Genomic DNA, 19,359 nt, shown 5'->3' with positions numbered 1-19,359 from the left:
TTCAGTCAGTGTGATCCCTCCCCGCTCCATCCATCTTGCTGCAAATGGCATGAGTTTATCTTTTTTGATTGCAGAGTATTATTCCATTGTGTATATATACCACATTTTCTTGATCCATTCATCCGTTTGGGGGCATTTAAGTTGTTCCAATAGCGTGGCTTTTGTAAATAGTGCCACAGTAAAATATAGGAGTGCAGTTTTCTTTTTGAGTTAGTGTTTTTGTGTCCTCTGGATAGATTGCTAGGAGTGGAATTGCTGGGTAATATGTTCGATCCATTTTTAGTGTTTTGGGGAACTTCCATACAGCTTTCCATAGTGGCTCCTTGACTAGTTTACATTCCCACCAGCAGTATAACACCTTTTTCATACAGGTGTTTTAAACTTCAGACCTTTTCCACATTTGTTAGAGCCATCCATTATCTCTTCTCTTTTTCCCTTAGCCTTTTTTCCCACACTCCTGAATTGTCTTACTTGTCTTTGACAAAGATGACCTGAATGTTGTCCTTGGCAATCGGTGGACTGCTTGACTTTCAGGAGGATTCTTTCCTGAGAAGCATAGAGGGAGAATGAAGAAGAAAAGCACTCTATGTGGAGAACCAGTATCTCAAAACATCTAGTAGTAGACATTGTCCTAAACCCCCTCAGCTGCACACAACACAACATGTGCAGATTCAAGTATGCCTGTTGCCTCACTCCCTGGTACAGTGGCTTTAGGTGAGATCAGTAGTCAGTGTTCATGTTGTTGTGACCAGGTTATTATTCACAGATGACCCATATAGTATCATATGGTTCTATTTACTTCCTCAAACAAGTCTCTTAAAGTGTTTTTATTTTAATTTTTATTCTAGAATAGAATACACTTTCAGTTTCGTTATAAATAGACATCTTAAAATTACCTTATCTAGGAGGAAGCTCCTTAAGATATCTCTGGAACCTTGTTCAACCCCACAATCTTTCCCACCTCAGTAAATGGCATACCTGCCCACCCTCCCATTTGCTTAGGCTAAACACTTTGATAACATTCTTGACCCTTTTCTTTCTTTCATACCGAGAATCCAGTTTGGCAGCAAATCCTGAAAAGTGTAAGACAATTGTACTTCTGAATAAATGTAGTCAAAATAGGGGGTTAAAAACAACTTTCTTGGTCATAAAAATATCTGATATTTGTCCAAAGAATCAGAGAAGCCAGGCAGACTTTGAAAGCTTAAACTTAACATAAAAGTACTTTATTTTCAGGGAATTTCTATTTTATATGCTATCCAGTGAACCAGTACTGACTACCTGCTGTGCAGCCAGTGTTGTGGTAGTCACTGGGGACCTGCAGGAAGCAAAAATGATGAAAACCCAGCCATCATTCTTATAGAGTGGTACAAGATCTGGATGATTTTTCAGTAAAGGACTAGATAGGAAATACTTAAGCATTGCATGTCAGATGGATTCTGTCACAATTACTCAGTAATAGACAATATATCATTATTCCAATAAAACTTTACTTACAAAAACAGATGGTAGGGCCAGATTTGGTCTGCAAGCTGTAGTTTGCCAACTTTTATTCTGGACAAGTCGGAACATTAAAAAAGGTATGTAGTATTTAGAAAGTAATAAGTAGGTATAGGGAAAAATACAGCAGTGGAAAAAAAATAGGGCATACATGGGTTGGGGTGTGATTGGTCTCAAAGAGAGCATTTGAGCAAAGACTTCAAGATGAGGGAGTAAGCCCTACAAGAGTCTGGCATATGTAAAAAAAGAAAGATTTGTCTTAGGGTGCTCAGTGGAGAATAGCTCAGAAATGTAGGAGATGCTGCTAGGAGCCTCAGGGACTTGAACTGGGGAGTCTACCTCCAGGGCATATTTATTTTCTCTCTCTCTCTCTCTTTCTGTGTGTGTGTGTGAGGGAGGAGGGTGTTTCTCTTTTACTGTTTCAACTTAGTTCATTCTCCATTTGCACATGAATTTTCTCCATGAAACTGAACCACAGTCATGGGCATCTCCAAAATTACCTCTTTACAGTCTTCTAATGAGAGGGGGAAAGCAGTCTTCCTATCATTTTAGTTAGAAAAACCTTAAGGAAAGTTCCTCAGTGGCTCAACTTACAGCAGATATCCATTGACCAGTCTTGGTGACCTGGGGCATGGGGCATCGTCATTAACTCAGCCTGTGTCATGAACACATTTTTTATTTTCCAAGGAAATTGTTTTTTTTTTTTTTTTTCCCAAAAGAAGGGAGTGGGAGTGAACTATGCTGGGAAGAAAAAATAATAGCCATCAAAATTAATAAATACCTACGTAAGAGACAATAATGGAGTTATGAATACACGGTCTGGAGTTAGAGTGCCAGCGTAGAAATTCTAGCTCCTTCATGGCAAGTTAATTTACCTCTCTAATACCTGAGTTTACTCATATATTATAATAGCAGTATTTTCTTTAATAAACATGATGCACATTGATTTAATATAAAAATACAAAAGATTGGAAGGTACATGGTGTAGCGTATTCCTAAATAAGTGACAACAACTGTCATTGTTATTATTAATCCTCATATACAGAAGGCTCGCCAGTGGGCTCTAACCTGGGAAGGTGGGGTTGGATTAGCATTCCATAATCAGTCCAGTCCACTGTGTTAATGGGCTTAAAGGCTGTATGATCATCTTAGGTATAGAAAAATACATTTGATAAAATTCAACAGCTATTTGTGACTTTCATATAAGAAAGTCAGATAATTAGGAGTAGAGGGGCACTTCTTCACCCTGACAGAGGGGATCTGTGAAAGATGGTGACACATTGTGCTAGAGGTTGTGGCCTGTGTAGTGAGTCAAGAAAAAGAAATTTTAAGAATCCATATTAGAAAAGCAGATTTAAAACAGTCTTTATTTACATGAAAGATAGGTATGTTTTAAATCCTAATGAATCAACAAAAATCTACTATAGTTAATAAATGAGTTTAGCAAGGTCATGGCATACATAGTTTATATATAATAATTATTAAATTTTGATAAATTTGTGATGAACAATTAGAAATTTTAAAATGTAAACAATGTTTGCAATAGTATAAAATATGAAATGACTTAGGACTAATTGTAACAAAAAACATGGAAGATATGTCCACTGAAATTTCAAACATTGCTGAAAGAAATTGAAGACCTAAATAACAAGGTGATTGTATTAATGGATCAGATGTTTAGTATTACAAAGATCTTGAAACCCATGTATACATGCAATCCTAATAAACCCCTTCCGACCCCAAGCTTTTTGGTAGAAATTGACAAGTTAATTCTTTTTTTTTTTTATGCCCAAATATTATTTTATTTTTTTATTTGAATTTCATTTTTTATATTCCCCATACAATTACAACCCCCTTATTTTGACCCCAAGGCCTCCTTTCCCCGCCCCCCCACCCACCATAGAGTGTCCCTGGTTCATAGTTGTTTGTCGATTTTGATATTTTCTTTATTATAGTTATTCTTTTTCCTGGTCCCTGATTTAAGTTTTCTAGATTCCTGCTATGAGTGAGACCACCCGGTATTTTTCTTAGAAATTGACAAGTTAATTCTAAAGTCTGCTTGGCTATACAAAGAATTTAGAATACCCAAAAACAATTTTGACAAAGGAAATTTATGTTGGAAGACGCACTGCCTGATTTCAAGATTTGCTATACAGTATAACTAGAGTAATCAGCACAATGTAGTATTGGTATATGGCAGATTTACAGACCAGTAGGTTGAAACAGAATTCAGAAATAGACTCAGGCATGTATGGTCAATGAAATTTTGACAGGACTGCTAAGGTAATTCAGAGAAGGAAAGGACGGTCTTAACAAATGATGTTAGCACAATTAAATATTCATATGTAAAGAAACAAACCAACAAGAGTAGAACTTCTAGAAGAACTTAAGAAAAATTTGGGATCTTGGATCAGGCAAAGATTTCCTAGGATACAAAAATCTCAAATCATGTTTTTAAAATTGGATGACTTGGACTTCAATAAATTACAAACTTTTGCTTGTCAAAAGACACAGTTAAGAAAATGAAAAGATTCCTCTCTCATACCCAGTCCAGGAGAAAATATTTACAAAAATACACCTGATAAAGGACTTGTATCTAGAATATATAAAGAACTCTTAAAACGCAAGAAAAAGAAGAAAACAACTCTTTAAAAATGTACAAAAAGAATAGGAATTTAGAAAACCTAAATAAGGGACCAGGAAAAAGAATAACTATAAGAAAGAAAAAAAAATCAAAATCAACAAACTATGAACCAGAGACACACTTGGGGTGGAGGGCATGGAAAGGAGGGATTGGGGTCAAAATTGGGGGTTACAATTGTATGGGGAATATAAAAATAAAAAAATGTACAAAAAGATTTGAATACACTGATACTTAGTGCTAACAAGAAAGTAGAACAGCTTGACAGGTTTGCTTATTATTTTTATTTTTTTTAAACGTTAAATAGCATGCAACTCAACAATCCCACTTCTAGGTATTTAGTCAAGAGAAATGAAAATGTGTTCACATAAAAACTTGTATGAGAATGTTTTTAGCCTCTATCCATAATCAAAACTGTAAATAACCCAAATGTCCATTAACTTATATGTTGATAAACAAGTGGAGTTTTTTCCATATAGTGGAAAACTACTCAGCAGTAGAAAGGAATGAGTTTCAGCCCTGCACCTACGGTGACATCTTGGCCTTTGGTAGCCTGCATGTTAGCAGACACCCCCACACAGGCACAGGCTGCATCACCCGAGAGGTGGTAGACGCTCTGATGTTCACAGCAACAAAACCGGGTAAGGATGCATTTCTTAGGACGTATGTGCCAATACGCAAAACAACATGGATGAACTTGGAAAACTTTGTGTGAAGTGATAGAAACCAGACACAAAAGAGCACATATGTTATGATTCCATTTACATGAAACTCTAGAAAAGGCAAAACCATTGTGACAGAAAACAGATCCGTGGTGGCCTGGAGTGAGGTGGGAGACAGCACATTGAAGGAGGGGATTGACTGCAAATGGGCACAGGGGAATTTGGGGGGGGTAATGGAAATGTTCTGTCATGATTATAGTGATGAGTTACATGAATGTTTATAATTTGCAAGACTCATTGATTTGTATACTTAAAATTGGTAAATTTTATTACATGTAAATTATCCCTTGATAAAGCTGGTTAAAAATCAGGTAACCAGCTGCATTAGACTATTTGAATGCCTACTAGGTGGTGGAGCAGTGGGTGTAGTTCTGGGGTAGGGAGGGCACAGGACGGAGAAAAGTTTCCCAAAGGGTGTGGGGTATACATTTTGCATCTGTGCCTTGAAGGAGAGACCTCATCTAGATGGGCAGGAGGAGGAAGCACGGCATGTGGGAGTGGTTGGTGTCTGCAGAGAGAGCCTGAAGCCTGGCAGGGGAGACTGGCTTTCGACCTGAAGCTCTCCCTTTATTAACTTCAATAATGCTATTTCTTGACTGTTGATAGCTCTTTATAATTGATCAAGAACTTCTGTGTTCTTGTACCTTTCACCTTGGTAGTAAGTCTTGCTACCTGAGTTTCTTTATCGGAAATCATCTGCTCCCATTTTGTTGTGGTATTTGCATCCTCCCATTTTCTACTGAGTACTGTACTGAGCGTGTGAGAGGGAAGGACTGGGGCGTGGAGAGATGGGGCTGAAGGTTGTGAACAGTGGCGAGCCTTTCGTGGGAAATGTCTGAACTTTTCAGTGAGGGAGCCCCCAAATCACCTCTCAGTAATTGACCCTCTGTCTGTGCTGCCTCAGCTTCTGCCCCCTCCTTCCTACTGAAAATGGATTTTGGTCAGGTCGCCCCGATTTCTTCCCTGGGGCCAACCCCAGTGACTTAGCTCACTTTCACAAGTCTTCCTTTTGACAGTGACAACTACTACTGGAGATTGTTCTCTTGGCTTCCAGGGCATTTTACTCTTCTTCTGATTCTCCTTTTGCCTCTCTCAGCCCCTTTTATTGTCTGCCTTTGCTCTGTTTACCCTTTAGTCTTGGTGGTTCCCAGAATTTTGCTCTTACATTACTCATTGTCCTCTGTGATCACATGTACTGTTAGGATTTTAACTGATAATGATAAACCTAAAATTTCTCATCTCTCTCCTGAATTGCCAAATGAGTATTTCTGGACTGTCCATCTGGATATTTCTAACCTTCTCCATCTGCACATTTCTGAACCCCTTTGGGCTTCATGGCAGTATTGTTCAGAGCACAGATTTTGGAGCCAACTTTCCTGAATTTGACTCACTGCTTCAACACTTAGTAGCTATATATCTTAAGCAAATTCCTTGATGTCTCTCTGCCTAGATTTCACCCTTCCTTAAAAAAAAAAAAAAAAAAAAAAAAGAATTGGCACCAATAACACACCTACCTTATATGCTGATTTGATGAACAGTGTCTGATACATAGTTAACACTGCTAAGGGTATTGTTGTTTTTTTTCTTACTTCTTTTTTCCTCCTCTACCAAACCACTCATGTCCATTCCCCACCTACCTCCCTCCTACATCCCTCTGCCGTTGCCCCTATCCCTCTGGTCACCATTATGTTGGGGGTTTTTTTGGCTGGGTTCAAATTTTTATTTCCTCTATCACTTGTGCGTAATTTTTTTTTTTTTAGGTATTTCTATTCTGCAAATGAGTGAAACCATCCAAAATCTCTTTCATTTGTGACTGATTTTACTCAGTATAATACCTCCAGGTCCATCCATTTTGTGCTACATACCGTTTCCTCTTTCACCACAGCTGTGTAATATTCCATTGAATATGTGCGCCACAGTTTCTCTATCCATTCATCAGTTGATGGGCACTTGGGTTGATTCCATGGTTGGCCTGTTACTATTTTCTTTAAGGCACAGTTCTGTCTTCCTGAGCCTCCTCCCTGCTCTTCAACTTGTCTATGTTCATAGCGTGTTCTGCCACATTCTCAGCCAGCTGCTAAGTTAGAAACCTTACAGTTATTCGTGATTCTCTTTTTTCACTTTCTGTTCTATTTTTCCTTCCAAGTAGCTCATATTTGCATTAGTTTAAGACTTATTTGCCTGACACTTTTAGCAGTGTAATAGTTACCTAAAGGATCTTTCTGTTTCTCCTCTTGTTTTCTTGCCAAGTCCTATCAATCCTTCCCTCTAGAGCAGAGAAATCTTTCTAAAACAAATATAACTGTTATATACTTGAACCCCACTGCTTGGGGTGGTTTTCAGATATTGCTACTTGGAGCCCTGGGGCTCTGTGGCATAGGCCTCCATGAGAGGAGAGAATGTAAGGGAGAGAATGAGCACAGAGATGAACAAGAATAATCAGTCACTCTTCCTGCCTATTCCCTGCTCCCTACCTGAATACCAAACACAGCAGCTTTGCTTTTGTTTCTCTCTCTCATCCTGCTTTCTGCTGTCATAAAACACACCTTGCTTTTTTTTTTATTTAAATATTTTATTTTATAGAATTCTTACATCATTTTTCACTTCTGCACAATGTATGCATTTTCGTTTTGGTTATATTCCCCATACAATTGCACCTCCCCCCCCTTATTTTGACTCTAGTCCTTCCTTTCCCCTCCGGTCCCTCCCCACCCCCCCATCCGTAGTGTGTCTCTGGCTTATAGTTGCTTGTTAATTTTGATTTTTACTTTGTATTGATTAGTCTTTTTCCTGGTCTCTTATTTAGGTTTTCTAAATTCCTGCTATGAGAGAGACCACCTATTTTTCTTTTTCTTTCTGACTTATTTCGCTGAGCATGATCCCTTCTAGCCCCATCCATGTTGCTGCAAACTGCATGTGTTTATCTTTTTTGAATGCTGAGTAATATTCCATTGTGTATGTGTACCACATCCTCTTGATCCAGTCATCTATTTTTGGGCTTTTGGGTTGCTTCCATTGCTTAGCTATTGTAATTAGTGCTGCTATAAACATAGGGGTGCAGGTGCCCTTTGGAATTACTGTTTCTGTGTCATTTGGGTCAATACCTAGGAGTGGAATTGCTGGATCATATGGAAGCTCTATGTTTAGTAGTTCAAGAAATCTCCACACAGCTCTCCATAGTGGTTGGACCAGTTTGCACTCCCACCAGCAGTGCAGGAGAGTTCCTTTTTCTCCACATCCTCGCCAACATTTGTTGTTGCTAGTTTTTTAATATGTGCCATTCTCACTGGTGTGAGATGGTATCTCATTGTAGTTTTGATTTGCATTTCCCTGGTTTCAAGTGATGTTGAACATTTTTTCATATGCCTCTTGGCCATTTGCATTTCTTCTTCAGAGAAGTTTCTTTTTAGTTCTTCTGCCCATTTTTTGACTGGATTATTTTCTTTGTTTTTGTTGAGTCTCATCAGCTCTTTGTAGATTTTTTGTGATCAGTCCTTTATTGTTAGTGTTGTGTGCAAAAATTTTTTCCTAGTCGGTGGGGTTTCTCTTTGTTTTGGTTATTGTCTCTTTTGCTGTGCAGAAGCTCTTTAACTTGATGTAGTCCCAGCTGTTTATCTTTGCCTTCACTATCACTGCTTTGGGTGATGTGTCTGTAAAGATGTCTTTGAGGTGCATGTCATGTAGTGTTTCGCCTATATTTCCTTCTATGTATTTTATGGTTTCAAGTCTTATGTCTAGTTCTTTAATCCATTTTGAGTGTGTGTGTGTGTGTGTGTGTGTGTGTTTACAGCTAGCTTTTTGATGAAGTCCCAGGTCTAAGTAAGACAATAAGAGATTCTCTATGAACTATCCACACTGCTACCCCAACCTTATTGCCTTGCCCCACTGTTTATGCAGCACTTCATGAATGTGCCTGCTGGGTTCTTTCCTACTCTAGTCCTGTTCGGATTTCCCCGCCTTTTCTCATGCTCTTTTCTCTGCCCAAGTTACTCCTAATTGTTCCTCCAGATTCAGCTCAGGCATCATTTCCAGAAATGCTTTCCTGTTGCTTACTCTCAGGTGCAGTTGGTAGCCCTCATCAGTGTGCCTATAGCACCCCATGCTCATCTGCATCACCACCTTGACAGTAGAACCTTCTATGTAGGTATATCTTCCCAGGCCTGACCCTGTACTCCAAGAGGGCAGGACAGAGACCTTGTTGCTTCTGCTTCCTGCTGTCTCCAGTCCAGCTGCACATTGTCTGGATGTAGTAGATTCTTGGTCAATATTAGTTGTATTTTCTGTTTTGATGACTTGACAAGATGAAAGATACACATCTGAACATGATTTTTTAACAAGCCCCTGCCTATCTGGCTAGCTTTGTCTCTTACCACCTCCTGCCCTGTGTACTTTCACTACCCTGGCTTTATAAGTTATTGGGCCCTCCTGGAAGTCTCTCTGTGCCTTTGGATACACTGTTTCTCTTTCTGAATTGCTCTTTTGCCTTTTATTTTCCCACTAGCATCTCCCCTAACCTTTAATGCCACTAGCAAGATAGATTTCTTCTGTGAAATGTACCTAACCTTCAGATCCATGGTGTTTTCTGATTTCACTATTGTCGATATTTTTCCCCATCATCCCATTGGACCTGAGCTCCTGTGGGGCAAGGATTCAGCTGTTTTTCACCATTTTGTAAGACTGACGTTTCATTAGCTTCTTAGTCCTTGCAGATGACCAAGGCTTTTGATATGTTATATGCACACATCACAGTCTATCTTCAATCCTCTTCTTTTTGGTCTCATTTCCTGCCACCCACTGTATACCGTATACCCTAAGCTGTAACCCTGTCAGCACCTTATGGTTTTCTGAGCGTATTCCAAGTTGGACTGACCATACAAGCTCTGTTTATATGTCTCTTTATTTTGTGATCCGCTGGCTGTTGGCAGGCGCTACTTTCTTCAGGATACTTTGTTCTTTTTATCCATTTTTAAAAATATATATAATAATTCAGGCATATACCAAATTAACAGAGAGAAATATAGCACCCCTGCCCCATGTATGTGTCCAGTGTGTGGACCTTCCAAAAGAATGATTTTTACATCCCTATCATGAGAGAGAGGGAGCATGCATGCACTAAATTACCTTTATTTCCTCCCTGATCCCATTTCCTTCCCTTCTTTCCCAGACAGTGATGACTATCCTAAATGCAGTGTTTACCATTTCCGTATGCTTTATTATCACAAATGTTTTGTCTATAGAAAATATGTATGGTGTTTAGCCTTTTTAAAATGCTATAGAAGTAATGCCATTATGTTCACCTTTAACAGGGTCCCTGCTTGTAAAGACATTGTTTTTGAGATTTATTCATATTGTAACATGGATTAGTAAAGTTTAGATAAAACTTTAAATTGCTACGTAATGTTTCATTCTATGAATATCTCACAGTTGATCATCCCATTCCATGCTGTTTTTCATTGTCAAACAAGTTTGTAATGTACATTCTTGTACAAAAAGAAAAATCTAGCCTTTTCCTAATTAAAAAAAAAAAAAAGTATCCTGAAAGCTGTCTCCAACTGAATATTAAGCACGTTGGCAGCCAGTTTCACTTACTTTAAAATCAGGATTATGCCTTTCCATACAAACATCAGGTGTTGTCTTCATCACTTTAACTAGCTTTCAGCTTGGACTAATACTTTGAAAGCAGAGCTTTAAACAAGTTACTTTCCCAACAATTTGCAAGTCTTGTCATATAAATTTTGCCTTAAAAAACCTTAAATGAAAGCCAAAATTAGAATGTCAAAAAAAATTGAAAACTCAAGCTATAGGAGCTGAGGAAAATGCCTACTAAATTGTAGAAGAATAACAACTTGAAATAAGTGTGAATTCTCTGTTTTCATTCATGGTGGAAAACTGGAAGTGACCTCAAATCATCTGTCTTCACACCACTGTCATAAAAGCGGCTGGGAACGGCAGCCTCAGCACCTTGAGCTAGATCCTTCTAACATTTTGTGCTAGTAAAGGTCATTTTCTGTTATACCCTGAAAGAGCTTTTGTTTGAATAAAACTCACTTCCTTGTTTTGTCTTCTAGCAAGCAAAAAATTTTTAGTATTGTTTTTTTTTAAAGATTTATTTATTGATGCATACAAGAGCTGGGGTGCAGACCAGAGATGCAGGGGTTGAGAGGATTCACCAGAGACAGAGTGGGGAGCAGAACAGACAGACTGACTGAAATACACTGCTGAGGGGAGCAGCTGGTGAGACAGGAAAGGTCTGCTGTGCCATGTGGGTCACCTCCCTGGCCAGGGATTGAACTAGTGCTGCAGTGGCTGCAGATAGCTTCATAGTGCTGAGACTTTACCCCTTGCACACCAGGGAGGCCCTACTATTGTTTTTTAAAACAAACTAGCCTTTCTTTTCCAAAGGAAACAATTCTGAGTCCTTTTTGTTTTGATCCCTAAGGTACATTGAATAATTTTCTCAAATTGATGATGAAAGTTGCTGTAGTAAGTTAGCTGTGTTGTCCTTTTCTGAAAGTATACACTTAGGACACTGACAGATTTCTTGGTATTTGTAAAGTGAACAGGGTGTGCTCTTCTGCTTCCCTTGCCCACTGTCCTCTTACTAACATCGAGGAGCTTTCCTTTTCCAGGTGTGTTTATTGCCATCCCTTTTGCCCTATGCTAGAATTGACCACCAAAGCTCATCAGGCTCAAAAACATCTGGAATTCCATTTACTCCAGACAGTGTGCTGTGATTAGAAGAATCTAACTAAATTCCCTCTTTAGGCATTTCCATGTAAATATGCTTTTACTCTAGCCCAACATATTTTTCCCAATCCACTGCAAATTAATTTGCATAATTAAGGGTATGTGCCTCTACTACAGTTCAATGTCATGTTTAGTTGTTCTTTTACTTTAAGGAATTTACTTTAGGGAATTTATCCCATAGTTTCACTTATGTTGAAAATTATGTACAAGAATGTTCATTGCAGTGCTATTTATGATACAAAAACTGGAAGCATTCACAAATACTGGCTAATAATAGACTAGCTCGATATATTTTAGTATATCCATATGCTGAGATGTCAAGTAATAAGTACTCAATGTATATTTGTTGAATAGATGAGAGAATGTATTCTAAGTGGATGAAGTGAAAGGTACAGAAAAGGATATATTTTGTGGAATAAAAAGATAGATGTATGTGTATATATGCATATATATGTATGTATAACTTAATATATTTCTGGAATTCTGCACAAGAGATTGCTAGTATTAGTTACCACCAGGCCATGAAAATAGACATGAATAGAAAGTATGTTTTACTTTTAGCCTTAAAAGGGAAAAAAAGAAAAGAAAACAGAAACACCAAGAAGGTGAAACTGAACTCAGATGGGGAAAATCCAGAAAAATAAAATGATTGGTAAAAAAATGCATGCACCTTGATAGAGATAGAATTTTTATTTTCTACCTCTTTATATAACACCTCTACCTCACTGTCTCCTTTTTTGCCTTCTGTTTAGAATGGACTGCCCTCTTCTCTTGTATAAAGAAGTCCTTCATTTTCTCTAACTCTTTATAAGGTTTTAAGGCCTTTATGAAGCTTTGTTGGACTATTCCATTTCAAGAAAATCTCTCTTATAGACATCTGCTTAGCACTTAATCAGTGTTATAGAATTTTGTATTTAGTCAATAATTATTTCACTTAATTACTTTTTCTTCCTACTGTATTTGAGTATATATTTAGAGAATATTCGTTGCCTCTTATATTTGCTTGTATAAATCTAACATTATAATAAATTTAAGGAATTTTCTCCTTGATGTTACTTAGAATTTAATCTAGAAAGAATACTAGCCCTGACTTCCCTGAAAATTCCATATAAACCATCTGATGCAATCAGGATTTTCCTACATTGATATTCAAATCAATAGTCTATTTAGAAGGGTATTACTAAGAAATTGTGACATAGCACTAAGCTAACAATTTTGTCACTAAAAAGGTACTACAGGTAATACCTCAAATTTATTTGGAAAAGTATACACAGTCAGAATTGCCTTTAATTTTTAAGCTGCCATCTAGTCCAAAGAGGAATTCTTTATACATTAGATATAATACATTTAATATTAGTATCAGGGTCTCCCTGGTGATGCTGGGGTTAAAATCTCAGTGCTATCAAGCTATCACCAGCCACTGTGGCATGAGTTCGATCCCTGGCCAGGAGGCTGACCCACATGGCACAGCAGACCTCTCCTGTCTCGCCTACAGCTCCCCTCAACAGTGTGTTTCAGTAGATCTGCCTGTTCTGCTTCTCACTCTGGTGAATCCTCTCACACCCTGCACCTCTGGCCTACACCCAGTTCTTATGTGCATAAATAAATAAAAATAAATCTTAAAAAAAGAATAATAATATTAGGATCATATAATTATGTATATTGGAAACTATTATTAGGCATATATATTTAAGATTATTGTGTTGTCCTTTCATTATGATAAAATCTCTATCTTAATAATATTGTTCTTAAGCCTACTCTGTCTGATACTAGTATAACCACTCCAGCTTTCTTATGACTAGTGTTTATATATCTTTTTTGCATCATTTTACTGTTAATTTACCCGTCTTTAAATTTACAAATGTGAATCCTGTAAATTGAATGTGACAATCTGCCACTTAACTGGAGTGTTATCCCATTTACATTTAATAAATTAGTTTCATTCCTTGAAAGTTGTTCATTTAGGTCTGTTTGGGTATATTTTAGAAAAAGAAATCTTTGCTCTGATTTAGAATAGCTCTACTCCTAAATAATGGCCCTGCCTGAGAATTCAACTGAATACCCACATTCAATGAGTTTTATCCACTCTGCCTGGTTGGACTGCAGTGTCCTCATCCTTTTGTGACCTCAGAAATCTCTGTTTAGTTTGCTGCTCCTGGGCAAATCACAGCCACACCTCATGGAGTCTGTTTCTGAACAATGCAACTTAGTATTTAACCAAATACTGAAGAAGATTCTTGAGTAGATTTCTAGAACCCACTCTTGCATATCTCTCTAGTCTAATAATCTGCTCTGTAAATTCCAGCTGCCTCAGCAGCCTCAAATTCATATCTCTGTCATCTCAGCTCAGCACAAAACTGCTCTGTGCTGTCAGGGCCCCGTCTTTGTGAACCAGTCCCAATTATTCTTGTAGTCAAAAGCTTACCATGATAGGACCTGTGTGGATCTCTCTTCTTTAGAGATTATTCTGCACTTGAGCTGCTGTACATGTGAAAGCAGCTTTTTCAGCTATTTTGTCCAGTTTTTTCAGTTGTTTACAGCAAAAGAATACTCAGTACCAGTTAACCTATCATGGGAAGAAGCAGAAACCTTATAATACTTAGATCTTATAATACTTATAATTCATAGACTATATATTATACTAGAGAAGTAATCTAATTGTACTCACTTTCTTTGAAGGATGAGAAAGTTGAGATACAAGCTCAAGTGACTTGTAATAGATTGAGTTACCCACGAAGTCAGCTATAACCCAGGTTTTCTAAATGTAAATCTCTGTCCACTATTCTTTCCACATAGTATTTTATCAAACTTTCTCTTATGTTTGGAGTGGAATTTTAAACTATCAGACTTTTTAATGTTTTTTACAACTCTTACAATTTAAACATTCACATAGCTTCATTTTTTGCTACATTAGCTAATCCTGCTATTGACACAAGCATGAAAAAAGTCACAAGTATATTTTAGAATATGTGAAATTTTGTAGAACTATATAATTATAAGTCCTAGATAAGGAAACTTAATTCTTTTTAATGTAATTGGGGTTTTTGGTTTTTTTTTTTTCAGTTTGTTTTCCTTGCTGTCTAAAAAACACAACAAAGTTCTGGAACAAGCCACACAGTCCTTGAGAGGTTCGTTGAGTTCCAATGATGTTCCTCTACCTGATTATGTAAGTAGTTACCTTCATCAATATAAATATTTTTCTGTTCATTGCTAAATTTATAAATAACAATACCCTTCTCTTAAGATCTGACTCACCTTGGTGCCTGAGAAACTACCAAAATGCAAAGAATTGCAGTGACCATTCAAATCAGGGGAGGAAATTTTAAATATTATCAAGTGGTTGAAAAAAGTCACCTTTAAAAACAGTGATTGTTAATAACTAGGAGTCTTTTTAGTCGAGAAACCCACTTAAACTAATTAGACAAAAACAAAGGAGAGATTTTTACAGGAGGCATGCAAAGGTTTCTCAGTGAACTCAAGAGGAGGAAGTACACGTGAATTCCACAGAATCAAGAGCCTGAAATTGAAATTGAATTAAAAAATGTCCTGTCTTTCTGGTGCCATTTTAGACTGTGCTTCTTTTTGCTTTACTTTTGTTCTTCTGCTACTTTCTATTGGCCAGAGTACTTTCTCTGCTGGCTGACTGAAATAGTCACAACAAGCCTTCCTCTCTCTCCTTCCCAATCAAGGTCCTTGTGACTGCAGTGCCTTTGGCTGTCCCAACAGTTTTGATGTCCTAGCTCTGAGGTCCTGGGAAGGAGGACCTCCTGGCTCTGCATAGGTCAGGATGCTACTCTAATCTTGTTAGCCATGGTCTGCAGAGAACTACCCACCAGGTCATCTGTTTCCTTTGTTCCATCCACGGTAGCAATGAAGGGCTTCTTACCACCTAATTCAGAGAATAATGGTGGGATAGAATAGAAGCGGCACCGGGATGAGCATTATATAATAATAAGCAGGAGAACACATGATGAGCAGTGCCACTATCTGACAGTTCTTATATTTTGGAACATGACTTAGATGAGGATGATAAAAATTATGACAGAAATAGTTCATCCTGTTCTAATAAGGAACTCCCTAACTCTCCAGACAGCAGCTGAGTGGGTTAAGATTTAGAAACTATATGAGAAATCTTTAAATTTGAAATTTGTATTAAGGATGTGTACCAGATAGCAGGACAGTTGTTTTGCTTGTTTCCTGTGGTTTGTTTCATTTCTAAAGTGGTTGTACTAATATGAAACTGTGGGGACTGCACCCAGTTCAGACACCAGAGACTGCTGATGATAACTGCATGTAGCGCCAGCCTAACTGGTGCTGTTTTCATGTATGTGTGTATGTATGTGTTTAGTTAGTTTTGTGTGTGAAATCATCACCTGTTATTCCACTAAGGTATTAAATTTATAATTTATTAAATTATAAATTTATAATTTATATATTTAATAAATTATAAATTTATTAAATTCTGTTTTACTAAAAAGATATCTTCCTGCTAGCTGAATATTTTCAACTTTAAAAAGTTCTCATACTACCACACTTCTATCCTTGAGACCACTTGTTATAAAACGAATAGCTATTTCTAATTGCTCCTTGCAAACTTCATTTGGGGCCTGAGTGGTGCTAGGGATAATATTTATTAATAACTTAATTGCTGTGTCATTTATTCCACAAAAATGTGTTAAATGTATATAGTAGTGAGGTTGTCCTAACAGTTCTCCTTTAATGGCGAGAAAATATGTATATATAGAAATACAAATTTAATTGTATTTGCCAACTATAGAGGTGATATGAAAGGGCGGGTTGAACTTGTAACAGACATGAATTCTGCTATTGATTTTTTTACAATTTTAGTGTCTTTTCTTCTTACATGAAAATTTTGCAAAGTAAAAATGAATTTCCTAAAGAATCTGTTTTCTAGAAATCTTAGGAAAATTCCATTTGGAATCTATCATTGACAGTCATTACTTTAACACTGGTTTGTGTGAGACTACAAATCACAACATTTTTCAAATGGGTTCATGAACTTGAGCATTGCTGCCTTTGCTCAGGGTTAATTAAAGAGGGTGGGTAACTCTGATTCAGTAGTAGTGATAACTGTGAATCACTCCTCCTGCCACTGATGTGAAAGGTAATTAAAGAAAACAGTAGCAACCTTAAAAGTAAGTGCAGTAGTAAGTCCTTTTGTGATAATTTAATGTTCTCTTGATCATTTCCATTGCTCAAAACACTATGTATTAGCAGTTTACACATTTGAAACTTTGTTCTCATTGTCATTCTCTTTTAAATTGGTCATTAACTGGAAAAATAAAATACATTCTGCCCCAGAAATTTTACTTAAGTTTTTTTTGCCAACAACCACATAAAATTCTGTGTCTTGCAATACTACTTTGGACCACGTATGTGTAAAAGATGGAGAAGGAGAATAGAAGGGTCTTAATGCAGCAGTAGATTCCCTGATGTATACTTTCTAGCAAAAGAGTTTGAATAAGTGCTTAAAAATAAGGATATGTTTTTCTTCTCACTGTAGTACATAGAGTACTTTCAGTCTACCTAGAGGTTTCTGAGTTTATTAAGAAAATGTTTGTTCTCATTATACTGTAAAATTCACAAGTCAATTGAGTGACAACATAGAAAGCAAATAGCATGTTACAAAAACATTATTAGTAGTGTTTCACTACACGCGTATTTGTCTGGACATCTCAGGGGAAGACTGAAACCTTCAACCAAGTTCTAGATAATGAGGAAGTGCCTTGATTGCTTAAGAGGAAATAAAACAAAAATTGCACTCAAGCCCTCTGTGGGGAGAGAATGCCCACTGCAGAGAGTGAGAGGTGGCCCTGCAGCTTCTGCAGGGGTAATAAAGGTGCCTGATTTGGCTGTATTTTGTGTGTCTTATAAAATGTAATTCAGTTTGTAAAAGGAAAAGGGAGATGTGTGAAAGGAGACTCTTTCACCAACTTTTTAAAATAAGAATAATTACCTATCAAACAACTTTGGCAATATACAGTAGAACCTGAGTATAGAAAATAAAACATAATAAATCTGTTATAGTTGCTTTTTAAACTGTAACTGTAATTATGAGTATTATCACAGTATCATCTAAACTTTTCCTCATTCTAATACCACCTCTTAGCAACTATTTGAGATGCAAAGTACCTAACTTATTCTAGGTCAAACCATAAAGAACCGAATAATATTGCCCTTTAATTATTGAAAAGCTTTGAAACTTCATATAGATAATCAATAATGTATAGAATGTTCTAAAATACACATATATAATGTGATGTTATATATGATGTTATATATATACTTACTATATGTTATACTTACTATAGTTTTATTTGTATTTATCCCAATGATTCTCAAAGTCTTTTCTTTCATTTTCTTATGACTGTACGGCTGAGTTCAAGGCTACACAATGAATGCTGAGTGATAATGTCATTTCCCCAATTGCTAATACAGTGTGTACTTGTATAGTCTTATGTTAAAAGAAAAAATTTTAGTTAAAATACCAGTATATTTAATCAACATAAAAATAGCTCTTGAGCGCATCAGTGGTTTTAAAAAGTATGAAGAGGTCTTCAGATAAAAATGTTTAAGAGAAGCCTCCCTAGTGGCGTCGGGGTTAAGTCTCAGCACTGTCAAGCTATTGCCAGCCACTGTGGCATGAGTTTGATCCCCAGACAGGGAGCTAACCCACCTGGTGGAGCAGACCTCTCCTGTTTCAACTGCAGTGTATTTCAGTAGCCTGTTCTATTCCCCACTCTGTCTCTGGTTTATCCTCTCAGCCTCCACACCTCTGGCCTACACTCCAGTTCTTGTATGCATAAATAAATAAAGTAAATCCTTAAAAATGTTTAAGAACCAATGTATATACAATTATACACTAACACATTTTAAAAAAACATCATTTTTTGCTCTGATATTCTGTGTCATTCTTCGTCACAGTGACATTGAATTTATTTTGACATATGAGTGTGACGAAAATAAGCTGAAAAAAAAATGGAATAAATTTTTACCAATTAGGTGATAGGGACATACTGTGAGTATGCCATACTATGCCAGTATCCTATTTCTGATTAAATATTTTCCCCACAAATTGTAGCGTCCATTGGTCGGACTTGCCTGCAGCCTATATTACTGTTTCATAGTGATTTTCTATATTGTCTCATTCCTTCCACATTTATTAATAGTTATTCTGCAGGGAAGAAGTGAGGGCTGCTATCTCTCCCCATTGTATGTATTTATGTCAGTTTAGATGGATAAATTCATCATGTTACAATCTCATGACAGTTGTTTTGTTGCTTGGGTTGGTCCAGCTTTGACCTTTGGGAGTCCTCTCAGGTTGCATCCTCAGCTCTTTGAATATGCTCCTATATTCTTTTTTGTTTTTCCTTGAGAACTTCAAGACTCTCCAATTCATCTTATATTTCCCCTGCTCCAGCACTAGAATCAACTGATTCTTGAAGGACAATCATGAAATTTGAATCAAGATCTTTTTAGTTATTTTCATAGTATAGAAACTGGGAGATAGCTCGGGAGGGAGCTAAAGTTGAAAGTGAATTTGGTGAACATTCCTAGAAACAACTGCTCTAACCTTATATTTGAAGACCCACATTGATTAGGTCTTATTTAGTACAATTGATATTAAAATTCAAGTCAATAAAGGGCCTCCCTGGTGGCAAAAGGGGTTAAGCACCACGCTATGAAGCAGTCCACAGTCTCTGCAGCATGAGTTCCATCCCATGAGCT

The 19,359-nt window shown here is 37.0% G+C and overlaps 1 protein-coding gene across 13 annotated transcripts in view; it reads left to right on the top strand.

The window, feature by feature from the left end:
* DYM (dymeclin) overlaps window positions 1–19,359 on the top strand; it is a gene marked incomplete at both ends in the record, with an annotated part of 301,077 nt that overhangs the window by 176,678 nt on the left and 105,040 nt on the right. For all 13 annotated transcript variants that reach the window (XM_084252050.1, XM_084252049.1, XM_084252048.1 and 10 more), the window contains one exon: window positions 14,674–14,776. In XM_084252050.1, coding sequence (XP_084108176.1) covers window positions 14,674–14,776 — 103 coding nt within the window. The remainder of the gene's footprint in view (window positions 1–14,673; window positions 14,777–19,359) is intronic.

This window comes from Talpa europaea, assembly GCF_964194135.1.
Source record: "Talpa europaea genome assembly, chromosome: 13".
NCBI classification, from domain to species: domain Eukaryota; kingdom Metazoa; phylum Chordata; class Mammalia; order Eulipotyphla; family Talpidae; genus Talpa; species Talpa europaea.
The sequence above is the reverse complement of the archived record's forward strand: the minus strand, read 5'-3'. Positions and strand labels throughout refer to the sequence as shown.